This window comes from Myodes glareolus, chromosome 7, assembly GCF_982192425.1.
Source record: "Myodes glareolus chromosome 7, mMyoGla1.1, whole genome shotgun sequence".
Lineage (NCBI taxonomy): Eukaryota > Metazoa > Chordata > Mammalia > Rodentia > Cricetidae > Myodes > Myodes glareolus.
In genome coordinates, this window is record NC_142032.1 from 64,338,908 (window position 1) to 64,352,921 (window position 14,014).

Genomic DNA, 14,014 nt, shown 5'->3' on the forward strand with positions numbered 1-14,014 from the left:
CCACCGTCCTGACCGCCAGGAGAGCTCATGAGTCACGTTCTCTTCACTGGGGTCTGATTCCTGGCTTGCTATGAGGAGGCTCCCAGTGCATTCTCTTCTGGAACCTTCTCTTGTATCATGCCCTGCTAATATCACTTTGTGATATGTGGCGTTTCCCTCTGTAGGGAGGCGTCTGTCTATCTTGAGTGTTTCAGCCCTGGCCACAGGGCCCCTTCTGACTCTGGACCTCGTGGGAATCATCAGCCCACCAGACACAGGGCAGGTGCAGCTTGAATTATCTAGCTGGGGGTGGAGGTGGGGGTCAGGCCGTCTCCTTTCCTAGTGACAGCTTCCAGAATGGAAGGAGGAAACTGAGTCTCAAGGAAGCCCTAATCAGATCCCAGTATGTCAAATGAAGAAGGAGAGAGCTTCAGAAGGCTAACTCCAGACGTAGCAGTTCAGGGTCCTGGATAGGGAGGTGGGACCAGGAAGCCTGAGCGTGTAGGAGGCAGTGGGGCTGGGCCAACCACAGCACCATACAGACCTGTCTTGCACAGTGAGACCAAATGGTGAGACGTGTTGTGGACAGTTACGTAATGACCATAAAGACCAGCGTGCGGGAGAAAACCATGGTAAAAACAAACTAGTGAAAAGATCCCAGGGTTCCCAGCTCAGGCTCAGTGTACATTAACTTGGGTGGCAAACCACAGACAATGGGGCATTCTAAAAATCAGGTCAGGGGGACTCAGGGCTAGACAGGCACGGCAGCTGCTCACGGCTGCAGACCGCACAGCCCTGGGCTGCACTCATCTCCTTCGTACATTTGGGAGAAGAAGAAGAAGGAAAAGAACCTAGCCAGTGATGCGTTCTGTCAACTCGGCACAAACTGGGGCCACTCTGGAAGGAACCTCAGTTGAGAATGTCCCCACTAGACTGGCCTGTGGGCAAGCCGCGGTGCATTTCCCTGGTTGCTGGTTGATGGGGTAGGAGTAGCTCGCTATGGGCAGTGCCAACCCTGGCTTGTGGTCCAGGGTGCTATAAAGAAAGAAGGTTGAACAAGTCATGAGAAAGAAGCCAGTAAGTAACACTCCTCTGGGGCCTCTACACCAGTTCCTGCCTCCAGGTTCCATGTATTGAGTGTCTGCCCTGACTTGCCCAGCGACGGGCTACAAGCTGTAAGCTGAAACCCTTCCCTCCCCAGGCTGCTTTTGGTCATGGTGTGTTATCACAGTCTTAGAAACTCTAACAAGACCGCCCGTGTTCCTGTCTTTCCAGTCACCTTACTGCCAGTTGGAAATGGTGTACCTGTTGGGATAAATTTATTACTGCAATCCCGAGAAACTACGGAAGAGGGCTCAGACCCAGCCACACTCTCTGTTCAACATGAGCCTACCACTGACACGAATGGCATTTGTACAGCACACAGTGCACACTTGACATGCATATGTCATACAAACAGGCCCACATGCATGTGTACATAATATTGTATATATATATATATATCTGTTTATGTATGTGCATACAGCTTCAACACATACGTATTTATATACTAAAACTCTTGTATGCTCATTGATTGCATACTTGTAAGAGGCAGCATCCCAGGTCACAAATTCATTAGGACATCAGCTAACCCATGAGCTGGGGGAGTGTGAGCAAGAGGCAGGCCCATGCCTGGGATGTAGCCCAGCGCTGCGACTGTGGTGGCTATGGGGGGCTGAAGGCAGTCTGGATCAGGCTGGCCCTTAGGAATGTCTGTGAGATTTTCTTTTATTTTAGAAAAGTCCCTTTGTTTTTACCTTATGGATATGGGCATTTTACCTACTTGGGTCTATGAACCACATATATGCAGTGCACCCTCAGAGACCAGAAGAAGGCGCTAGACTCCTTGGGATTGGAATTACAGATGGTTGTTAGCTACGATGTAAGAGCTGGGAATTGAACTAACCAGTGCCCTTAACCAATGAACCACCTCTCTTGTTCCGGCGAGGAATTTTCTTAATTGGATTAATTGAAACTGAATGTGGGTGGAGCCCTTTCTCATGGCTCAAGCCTTGGACAGAGTGAAAAGGAAAGGGGGAGCCTGCACAAGCAGCCCTCTCTCTGCTTTCTAACTCTGGATGCGATGTGGCCAGTAGTCTCCAGCTTCTGCTGCTGTGCCTTTCCCACAGCGAAGGACAAAACAACCCTTCTTCTCCAAGAGTAGTCAGGGCATTATATCACAGCTATTGGAAAAGAAATGACGACATTTTGGCTCTGTCCTCTGGGACCGTTATGTCCCCAGGACACAGGATCCATGGAGAGATGCTGGGAGGGATTTCTACTTGGCAAGAACTCAGAGAGGAGTTTGAACTAAGGTGCTGATCCTCTTGCACCTACTTGCATAAAAAGGCTGACTCATGGTTTCCATGCACCCCGAGGTGGATCCGATAAACTAGTGATGGTGGAGGGAGCTGCTTTAGGCAAGGAGAGGACAGGTGGAGACAAAGACATGGAGATCAGGGGTGGAGTGAGACCAGATGTCACCTGCCAATGACACTGTGACATCTTATTGTACAGAGACCTACCAAAATGTTAAGACACCATTCCCTAGGACTTCCTACAGGTTGGGCTAGGGGATCATTTTTGCATGAGGAGAGCTTATATTGTTGGGTCAAGTCTGCTCGAGGATGTATTTCCCATGTGTGGACTCAAGCATTGCTCCTAGATGTGGGTACCTGCCATGACTTCACCTGTCCACCAAGGTTCTGGAATTCTCTTTGTCCCCAGGGGGACGCTGAGGAGGCTCTCATGGAGATGGTGAGTGGGCTCTTGGAAGTACCAGATAGCCCTTTCTGGTCTTCCTGCCCATTTGAAGACAATGAGAGTAGGTCAATACTGTGGCCCTTAGGCTATCTGGGTGAGGAGACACAGTATGGCCAGAGTCTGTGGGGGTGAGAACATGGGGCCCAGGATCTGAAAGCCCAGCTGTGGCTGTGTACAACCTTCCAGGCTGCTCTAACCTCAGTTTCCTCATTTGGAAATATGAGTCAGGAAATTAACTCTAAGGCCTTTTCCGGCTTGGCACACAAGGACCCAAGGACCTGTGAGGAGAGGAGGCAGAGGAAGGCTTTATCGGGTGCTCATAGCCCCAGCAGGCTCTAGAGGCTGCTACCTTCGGAAGAGTGTCTAAGTTCCTGGCTCTGAACCTTGGCGTCCTATACTACACTTGGTACCTACACTTGGTTCTCTACACTCTTAGAGCAGGAGACAACTCAAGGCGGGGCTTTAGCCGTGCCCATCTCCTGCCTGGCATCTGTCTGCCTGCAAGAGATCACAGCTCATGGCCACACAGTTCTCTTGAAGACTAGCAACAGAAGTAGGTGGACTTGCACTGTTGGCCATTTCCAGGGTCCTGCGTTCCGTGAGGAGATCAGGCGTGACTGGTGCTTAGACATGAGAACGTCCGAGACCCATGGTAGGTTTTGAAATTTGCCCGTGTTGCCCATAAAGGGGTTCCTGGAGGGTCCTAGGGAACCATTCTACTCTCATGCCTGTCCTTGGGGCTTCAGCAGAGTTGTCTTCATTGTATGGGAGGAAACTAACGGTCATTTCCCAAAGCTGGCTCTTGGAGTTGACTACAGTCTTCTTGGGGCTGCTGAGTTTCTTCCAAACAGAAATCTCACTGGTGGGCCAATGCAATGGGCTTACTGTGGGAGATGCCACCGGAAGAGAGAAGAATAGACCAGCCAGTTAGGATGTAGTCACATGTAGCTAACTGGACACTGGTCCCTGAGCATCTACAAACCACCCCAAGAAACTCTATGAGCCCCGGAAGTGGCTTCCCTCAGGCTGATGGAGGGTGGAAAAAAATGCGGCAAGATGTGTCCACAGAGACCATCTCTGAATGAGGGCAGACCACCAGGATTGGCTGAGAGGTGGGCAGCAGGCCTGGTCTCAGCCCCAGTCTCCCTGTGGTAACAGGTGGAACCTGACACAGTGACTGCATGTCGGGATTGTGATCGCTGTCCTGTCCTGCGCTGTTCAGACTGCTAGTTAAACAGGGACATGAACAGGCCAGTGGGTTGACTAGGGTTGCGAGACTCTAGGGGCATAGCAAGTCATGTGATCATCCGATGTAAAGTCTTAAGTGTGTTGACGCTCCAGAAGTAGGGGGCTTACTGTACCCCTCCTTTGTGTAGCAAGGTGTGACCCTGGGGGACAGTATTCACACTTGTTTGTTTGCATACTTCTCACCCAATCTCTTTTGGCTTTGCTCTTCCCATCGTCTTTTTAGAGACAGACGTTTGCAGCAGCTTCCTAGGGGAGCGAAGGCCCTGTGTGTAACGTAGATGGAGAGAGGGAGGGCTGCCAGTCTTCGCTGAAGGACAGACGCCCTGTGCAGGAGTTGCTAACCTCTTGATGTTCTAGGAGAGTAGCGCTGGTAGCCGGCCCTTAGCTGGAGTCTGGCTCCCAATGTGGTCTACACAGGGCCATGTTGTGCCCAGCACTGAGTTTGCAGAACTGGCCTCACAACATCGGGTGTGCCAGGGAGCAGTGTACCTCCTAAGGGTCAGGAACCTCAAGGTTCTGTTCAGATAGCAGACCCAGAAAGAACTTTGAGTGGGGCCTTGAGCCAGCTTTCCTAGATGAAGACATAACCCACTTCACTGCTGGAGGAAGGAGTGGGCCATGGACCCCAGGAAAATCTAGGAGACTATTGCTAGCTATGTTCTCTGCACTGAAAAATTTCCTACTGGAGGTTGGAGGAAGAGTCCCAAGACTCAGTAAGCAAACCAGGTTCAGGAAGTTCCTGTGACTTACAAGATTCACAGGTTATATAAACAGTAACAATTTCTGGGAAGAGTCCAAATGGGCGGAGCTAACTTCCTGTTGTTCAGGGCACTTTAGAGATAGAAACTCTCTCTTCTGAGTCCTCACTTATTCTTGGGTGGGCTTTGGTGACAATGCTTGCCTTTGAGTCTCTCATGTTTCTGTAAATAACTTTCTATAACCTTCTGTAAATAATCACCTATGATTCTCCAATAACCACAGTAAGCTTGCTGATTCACTAGGCTAGGCCTCTGTGGAATTCTTCCTTTGGTCTGTTGGTGTCCTACCTGTGATGAAGAGATCTTTGTTAATATCCTCCCTGGAAAAGTCACACAACAGACACCTGCCCCTGGTTCTCATTGATCCTACTTAATGGGTCGTCTGTACTTGTGGGCTCTGTCCTGTGTCCTTCTGTGAAGAGGTACCATTTCATAATGGTGGCTGCTTTGGAGTCCTGAGTTCTGGCTTGCTCTTGATTACATGAAACTGTGGGGCTCCGAAGACTCACAACGAGGATGGACCCTGCCGGTCACTCATACCTCACAAGGATAATTCACACATGGCATTTCTTTGAAGTATCCGGCTCAGACTGGAGAAGATTTACTCCAGGAGAAGTCAACAAATTACACTAGACCCCGATGAGTGACCACTCTGAGGGTTAATATTTATGAGCAGGACTTGAGGCCAGACTCTGATAAACAAAGAAGAAAGGAAGTCCTTGCCTGGTCCCAGGTGGACGCTGGGAAAGGGGGGGAATGCCCTGCTCCCATGTGGAATGGAGGGGCTGGTGCTGCTCCCAGGGGTGCTGGGTAAAGGGTAATACTGGTTCCATGTGAGGTGTGTGTGTGTGTGTGTGTGTGTGTGTGTGTGTGTGTGTTGTGCAAAAGTGAGAGTGAGAGAGATCCTGGTCCTGTGTGGACACTAAACAGAGGTCCTGGTCCTTGAACCCTCAAGGTACTGGGAAAATCCTGATCCAATGTGGCTCCGAGGGAGCGGTCCTAGTCCCTTGTGTACACTGGGCAGAGAAAGATCTTGTTCCTATCTGGCACTGAAGAGTATAGGTCCTGGTTTCACATGGGCACAGCAAGGTGTAGCTATTGGCCCTGTGTGAACACTGTAGGGAGGGGTCCTAGTCCTACGTGAAGATTGGAGAGAGATCCTGGGTCAATGTGAACATCGGGAGAAGTCCTGAGATATGTGGACGTTTTGTGTGTGTGTGTGTGTGTGTGTGTGTGTGTGTGTGTGTGTGTGTTACATTGAAGTGGAGATCATGGTTCCAGGTGGATTCATGGGGACATAAGGATGCAGTTCTGTTCCTATGTGAATACTGAGGAGGAGAGTCTGGGTCAACATAGATATATGGGGAGATCTTGGTCTCACGTAAACAGTGTGCGTAAGTTTCTGTTTCCATGTAAATACTGACGGGGAAAAGGTCTTGGATACCTTGGAGGATGTGAACACTGGGGGATGGATTTCTGGTCCCATATGAACATTGTGGGGAGTTTTGGTTCCACAAGGTAAGATTTCAAAGTAGATTGTGGGAAAGACCTGTGCATGGAATCCCATTTGAGCTACGTGGTGGCATCTTAGATAGAACATTTGGCTACGCTGGGTGTCTCCAGATCAGTAGAGGCCCTGCATAGATGGCTGGAGGTGCCGGCACAGCATCTCCCAGGAGGTAGGTGGACTATGCCCAATCCTGACGTGCCCCTCAACCAGGCAACTCAGCTTTTCCTAAGACTTCCCTCTATCCCTTCACTTCCTTTCTCCCCGAATAACCTCTCTTCAGTGTCTGCTTCATTCTGCCCCTGTGCTAGACTTGTTTAAGGTCACCCTCCCCTCAATGGCAAAGCCAGATTGTCCTTGCCAGAGGTCCCTCCAGTTCCCCAGTAGAGGTCCGAAGGCTCTGTTTCCCAAGCCTCTGTGCTCCTGGGCTTCCCTAGTGTTTCTCTTTGTTTCTGATGGTTTCTTAACCCACCGAGGCTGGAGATAGGACTGAAGAAGGGATGCAGTCTGCACTAAATGTCCAGTTGTGTTTGTGCCAGAGCCCCCATCAAGGCTCTGGGCCTACTGCATGGTGTCGGGATGACTTCTGATCAGGGTCATCAACGCCTGGTGCCTTCTAGAGGCCATAGTTCCCACTGAGCACATGACACAGCTCCACTCCCCACTCTCCCCTTTCCACTACAACAGAGTAGGAAGTGGCTGGTGTAGGCGCAGCCAAGTCTTAGCTGGGAGGGAAGAGATGTGACATCTACTCTCAGCCCAGTTTTTGCTCCTTTCTTGTCAGCAGAGCCACTGGGCACACAGAATTTTCTGAACATGATAAAGGAATGAGACTCGTCTCTGGTCATAGCAAAGATCTCTTCACAGAGTCTGAGCAGCTGAAACGTCACCAGTCCCTGTGGCCAAGCCAAGAATTTCTTCATTCCAATCATCACTAAAAGAAAAGTCTCCACAAGTTTTCAGACAGTTTTCCCGTTTCCTAATATCTAACAATCTGTGAAAAAAGGAAGGAATCCTGAGGAAAACCAGAAATGATTTGGAGATAAATGAACAACCACACAGGATGCCTTGGGGACCTGGCAAAGCCACACACACACAAAAACCCTACAGCTATGACAGAGTCATTTTAGTGAAAGATGAATCCCCCAATTCCACAAGGTTAGGAACTAGGAAGAGGCGCAAAACAAACCTGTTCACAGAAGAAAGGACAGAGCAGAGATGACAGAACAGAAAGCAAAATGGAAACGGTGGACACATCGAAGGCCGCCTCTTTAGAATGCTCGACACACTTGGCAAACGTGTGCCCTGCTGAAAGGAGGGAAAGGCCAATGCTGGCTTGGAGTCATGGCCAGAACAGTTAGCCAGACAGGAGAAAAGGAACGGCTCAGGCTGGCACGGGAGGAGCAACTTTGTTGTTAGGCACCAAGGACACAATCATTACACGCACACATCTCCTAGGACCTAGCCAAAAAAACCTTTGAAGCTGATAAGAGAACCCATCATCAGAGCTACAGGAACAGGATCTGCACCCAAATCCAGTTGTATCTCCATAGGCAAGCACGGGGCAATTAGAAGTGAAAATTAAGAAAATCTCAATTCATAGTAACTTTCTTTATTTTTGTTTTTTGAGATAAGGTCTTACCCTGTCATCCCTGCCCGCTTGGAATACACTACGTATCTCAAGCTAGTCTTGAACTTTTGATAATCCTCGCTTTAGTCTCCTGAGTTCTGGTAGTACAGGCATGGGCTACCACAACTAGCTATAGTAACATTTAAAAAGAAAAAAATGTACTTAAGAAAAAAAAGATGTGAACAAGGAGGCCCAAACCTTCTGTGTTGTAAACTACAGGGGATTCTGGGGGACGTCGAAGATTGCCATACATGGAAAGGTGGCTGTGTCTGTGGCATTGAAACCTCAGTCCATCCTGTGACCATGACAATGCTTCCTTACATGGTCTGCAGGTCGCATCATTCTTCAATGCAGTCTGAACTGAAAGATCTGACAGACTGCCCAAGGCCAGTGCTAGGAGCTTGTGTGAGTGCCTGGCCTGTCTCTTTGTGGGGTTTTGGTCTTCGATGGCTTGCCTCTGGGACACATGCTCCATGACTGAGCATCCACTTGCCTGGCCCCAGCCAGGATCCTGTTGGCAGCAGGGCTGGTTATGCCTTCTTCAAGGCACCTCACTGTTGAGGAAGAGACCTGGGTTACTGCGTCTCCACATACCCAACGGCCATTCTCTGAGAGCTTGGCTCGCAATAGGTTTCTCAGAGTGTCCCTTAATCTTGTATGTGTGTGTGTGTGCGCACGCGCAAGTGCATGCACGTGGTCACGTGCACATCTAGAGAGTGAGGGGAGATGAGACCAGGTGAATCATGATCTAAACTCACAGAATCCCCACTGAGACTCTAGTCTTTTTTGTTGTCATGGAAACTACCAACGTCGATCACGGTCGAAGGGCAAATTTTGGGTCAACCTTGGCAATGAGGCCCGCTCAGCTGCTCTTTTCTAGAACTCTGTGGATCCTTCCCTCTCCTTGAAACGGCACTAACACACATGTGGGGGCTCTAAGGAGTCAGAACCCTCGACCCCTCATGCTGTCACCCAATGACACAGGCTGGATCGTACCCAGCACCCCTACAGACAGGCCTCATTGCCTAAGCCCTCTGCATCTTCTAGTCTGGAGTTTCCTTCAGAGTCTCCCGGAGGTGGGTGTGTTTCCACCAAGTTAATCAGGGAGTGTATTTAGAATACTGAGATTGCAGCACCACCTCAAGGACAGGAAGGTTTCTAGAAATGTGGAAAGTTCCAACAGTGTGGGGCTCTCCTGGAAGTCCATGCGGGCAGCTCCCTTAGTACCACATCTTGGAAACCTGTAGGCTATGCTGGCACATGGCTTATGGGAAACAGAGCTCACTGGCTGCACCCATGGGATTTGACTGTTCTGCCGGTGGTGGCCCAGAGTTCAGCCAAAAGGGGCACAGGTGTTCTGTCCAGCAGTCAGTTAAGCAGGATGTGCACCTGGTGGGCACTTTGGGGGTTCTTTCCTGGGACTTTGCGGTTCTTGGGACTCTAGAACCAATTTCAGTGAATGTTGCTATGCACTTATGAGTTTGGGGGACCAGGGCAGGATGCAAATCCAGAGAGATGTCCATTGTGGTGTCCCAGGAAGAGACACCTGGGTGAAATATTGCATCAAGGAAGGCATATTAGAGACTTCTGGTCCAGAGATGAAGGATGCATCTGCTAGTGTTCTCTTGAGTAACAAAACCAATAGGATGTATGCCTGTATGTATATATTTAAAATTATTGTATTTGATAGCAATATAAAAAGATTTGCTACACCGACTCACATGATTGGGCCTAGGCAGTCCAACAATGGCTGCCTGCTAGAGAGACAGAGGATCCCCTAGCTGCTTAGTTTGAGGGTCTGGAAGCTTTAGAACAAGAGGGACCAGCGAGGCCCCCATCTGAGGATGAAAACCTGGAAGCCCCCTGCGGAGTCACTGCTGTGATTACATTCAAAGGCTGAAGAAGATGGAGTCTGGTGTTCAAGGGCCATGGCAGCCAAAATAAATGTACCCTCTCAGGAAGTGTGGCTGGTACTCTCCTTTTCTCATTGGGCTCCATTTGGGCCCCAATCTAATTGGGTGCCACTGCTCACATTCACTGTGGGCCTTTCCTTTTCATCTACTGAATGGTATATCAGTCATCTCTGGAAATGTCCTCACAGACATACCCAGATGTAGTCTTCTGGTCCCAAACATGTCTCCATTCAGTAAAGTTAACAATAAAGATCCAGGATCAGAGGGCCCATTGTGGGGTCTGAAATGAAAGACTCCCTCCTTTCTTCTTAGCCTCTGGTTTCGCTGGGAAGGGCCAGGTGCAACAGTTCCCTTACCAGCACCAGACCGAGTCAGAAGTCAGCAGAGGGATGCAGGCCTTGAGTGGTGAGTGAGGCAGACACCCCTCACAGTCCCTGAACCTGCACCTCCACATGATATGAACCCACTGAGAGTATGAACCTGTTGGAGGACAAGCATATGCATGTATACATGGATAACATGTATCTCCAGGGGCTATGTACCTGTGGATGTGTGTTCCTATGTGTGTATGAAGGTATACACCTACATATGTATATACGGGGTGTGCACTTACAGGTAGGTATGTATATCGAGCCCATAGCTGTCCATGGGGGAAGGGGCTGGTAAAGACAGGAAGGGTCAGACATGCCAGTGACCAAGGGCTGCTGGGGTCCTAGCAACATGTACCATCCTAACACATCAGGTCCTGGTATGCCAAGAAAGGTACTTATGGAACCCCAGTGATCTACAGGACAGGCGAGGCCTGCTTCATGTGGGGAGGCCCAGGGCCTCCTAGGATTTACTCTGAGTCTCACTCCTGTTGACTGCAGTGTTGGGGGTTTGGTGTTAAGCAAGTGACAAAGCTGTGGGGCTCCTTTTGATAAATTCTGTCTGCTGTGGTTACAGGCATGTCATCTAAAGCAGCTTTCAGTTGCTCTGCAGCTTAGCTGTTTTCTAAGGGAACTGAGAGGGCTCCTGCCATTTCCTGGATGGACCAGCCCTGTGACTTCCCTGTCTCTGACCCTGGAAAGAGGGAAGCAACCATCCTGCTGCCTTTGTCCTTGAGGGCTGTTTCCGTATCCCCAGCATGGTTGCAAGTCTGCTGAGGATTCTCCCCGAGGAGAGAGGGACACAGCTTGAGCAGGGCCTCTTCCTCCCCGGGGTCCCAACAGGTCAGTGAACAATGACTATGAAATTACTACTAGAATGTGCAAAGGTTTTCTGTTTGCTAAAAGCAGATGCCTTAGTGTCACTGAGACCAGGAAGCAAACCAAAGTCACAAATGCCTGGTCACATCAGGGCTATGGAGGGTCTTCTACCAGTAACCGGGCAGTTCAGTGTCCCATGCATTTATAGGAGCACAAGTTCTCAGACCAGCCAAGCTCCAACCAGAGATACCATGGTCAATACCCTGACCTTCAATTTGCCCCAGGCCTACCTCGGGTCTCTGTCCCTGTATTCACCTCACCCTTATGGCTGAACCCATCTTACTTTATGATTTGGGAGTCCCCGCTGTATGCTGGGAGTGTGTTTTATTTGTTAAAAAACTGCTTTGACCTGTGGCAGGGCAGAATAGAGCTAGGTGGAAAAACTAAACTGAATGCTGGGAGAAAGAAGGCAGAGTCAGAGAGATGCCATGTAGCAGCTGAAGGAGACAGACACCAGATGGAACTTTACCTGGTAAGCCACAGCCTTGTGGCGATACACAGAATAATAGAAATGGGTTAGTTTAAGATGTAAGAGTTAGCTAGAAATATGCATAAGCTATTGGCCAAAATGTATTATAATTAATATAGTTTCTGTGTGATTATTTCAGGCCTGGGAGGCCAGGCATGAACGAGACGTCTCTATCTACAACTTCAGAGCTTTGCTCTACTATCCCATGTTACCCCTGGTCCCCGTATTCATCACAGTGCCTCCCAATTCCTGCCCCCAGACTCTTTCCCCCACTGACTGTGCCACCTCCTAGCTCTGTCCAACCCTCAGGTCGCTTATGCAGGCCAGACCTTCTCCAGCCTGGAATCTGGTGAAGGTTTGCAGGACCCATAACCAGTATGTCCAGGGTCACGGGTTTCTTGGGCGCAGGTGGTGGAGGGGCCCATGAACATTCTTGGATACCTGAGCAAGGGCTGCTTGGGGTACGGTGGCTGGTCTGCACCTGGGCATGGCAGGGCCTTCTTGGTCACCTGTTTGTAGATGTTCCTGGCAGTCACTCCGATCCACAGCATGGTAGAAAGCGTAGAATAGTGCAGGGCAATGCCCACCTGGGAGGGGAGAATGTCAGCCAGCCACCTCCTCCAGCCACCTGCCCCAGCACAGCACAGTATAGCACAGCACAGCACAGCACAGCAGGGTCCCTGTGCACGTGCCGCCCAGACATTCTGTGCTGGAAGCATCCTGAACCCTGACAGCTACTCTGAAACTGTTTAGGGACAATAAAAAAAAATATGAGGCCAACAGAAGGACAGGTAAGGGATGTGTCAGGGGCAGCCAAGACTTTAAAACTGTTCAGCTGCTTGTTGTGTATGTGAACCTGTGGGAAGCTTATGGTCTTGCATACTGGTCCCCCCTCTGCAGGACGTCTATGCCATCCTTAAGTATGGGTCCTGGTATACACACCTGCCTGTGAACTCTGGCCCCCTCTAGGGTCCCCAAGTGAAAGGCAGGCACAATTATACAGCAGAACTCCTAACGTGTATTCGCTGTGGTTTTGAATTTAAGGATAGGCGCCTCGTGGACGAGGCTCTGATAACCTGCCCTTGCACGTCAGAGGGACTCATTGCTATGGAAACAGCCGCTGGAGCCAGTCCCATCCAGCACTTTTACGCTAGCTAATTACGCATTCTGCACTGCTTCATCTCCATCTGATTCCATAAAATAAGGCTACCTTTGAGGTAATAACCTGACATTTTGAAATGACAAGTAAAATATTGCTATAATCGGAAAGGACATAAATGTTTCAGGAATACGGAGATTTCCTGAACAAAGCTAACATCGCGCCATTATAATGATTTATCAAATCCAGAGTTCAGTTTTTACTTATGAGTAAATGCTATAATAATTGATGAGGATTTGGGGCAGGGTGGGTGGTAGAAAGATTGAAGAACTGTTTGTGGTTTCAGATGGCTTCATAGGTACAGCCTACTGTGTCCTATGAGTCCAGCCTTCCCTCGGTCTTGCTGCCGCCCAGGTGAGATGAGGCTTATGGACATCCCAGGCACACTGCGATCACCCTTTCTGAATGAGAGTAGGAGGTTCTAGACCTGGGTGTCAAGAGCCGTCTGCCATTTAAGAATTTAAGGCAAGGGCACCCAGAAGAAGGGCGGGCAGCCATGGCTTGAAGGAAGGTCTGTAGTGTGGCTGTCACTGTCATATACAAACAGAAATGTCCGACTCATCCTCAGAAGGGTTCCGGACTTTGGTCTTGAGACATTGGTCCAGGGCCTTGAGGTGGGTGGCCCAGCTGGGAGGAGGGAGAGAAAGGAGGCCTGGCTGCATCCTTCCTCAGGCCGACTCTCATCCAGGCTGTATGATCAGGGAGTGGGTGAAGATGTACAAAGGGCAGGCTCTGTCTCTTAAACACCAGCTTGAGGCAGAACACACAGAGAGGTCAAGGGAGCCGCCGCCTGGCTTCCAGACAGCTTGTGCTATTGAAAGGAAGAAGCAGGCAGGGCACCCTCCCTTGCTTCCAGACCCAGGGCCAGCACTGACGCACATTCATTATGTGGGACTAACAGCAGCCGTCTGCTTTGTTTATGATGTCACTTAGTACTTTAATGAGACTCACGGTCATCTTTCTGTTGCTATGACAACTGTCTGTTCTTGCTAGCCATCCAGAGCTCTGGACCACTTCTCCTGGTTGTTTTGTGGTGATGCTGAGCTTGGATGCGGAGGGGCTGGGACTCCTGTACTCGGTCACCTGGTTGTTAATCAACGTGGGCCCACGTCTAGCTCTCGTCTAGCTCTCAGTGAGCTCGCTTTTCGCCTGCTCCTTCTCAGGCATCTTCCTCTTAGCAGGTGAGGGAGCAGCTGTGCTGGGTGAGCTGGGCCAACTCCTGACCTAGCAGGCTGCTGATTAAAGCCAGCCTGGCCTCTGGCTCAGGGAGGCCTCAGAAGCAATAGACAACCCCACTTCTGC

General features: G+C 50.0%; 1 protein-coding gene across 2 annotated transcripts in view; it reads right to left on the reverse strand.

Annotated features, from left to right (window-relative positions):
• Positions 1-14,014, reverse strand: part of Adgra1 (adhesion G protein-coupled receptor A1) — a 44,167-nt gene that overhangs the window by 13,956 nt on the left and 16,197 nt on the right. For both annotated transcript variants that reach the window (XM_048455294.3, XM_048455293.3), the window contains one exon: positions 11,995-12,140. In XM_048455294.3, coding sequence (XP_048311251.3) covers positions 11,995-12,140 — 146 coding nt within the window. The remainder of the gene's footprint in view (positions 1-11,994; positions 12,141-14,014) is intronic.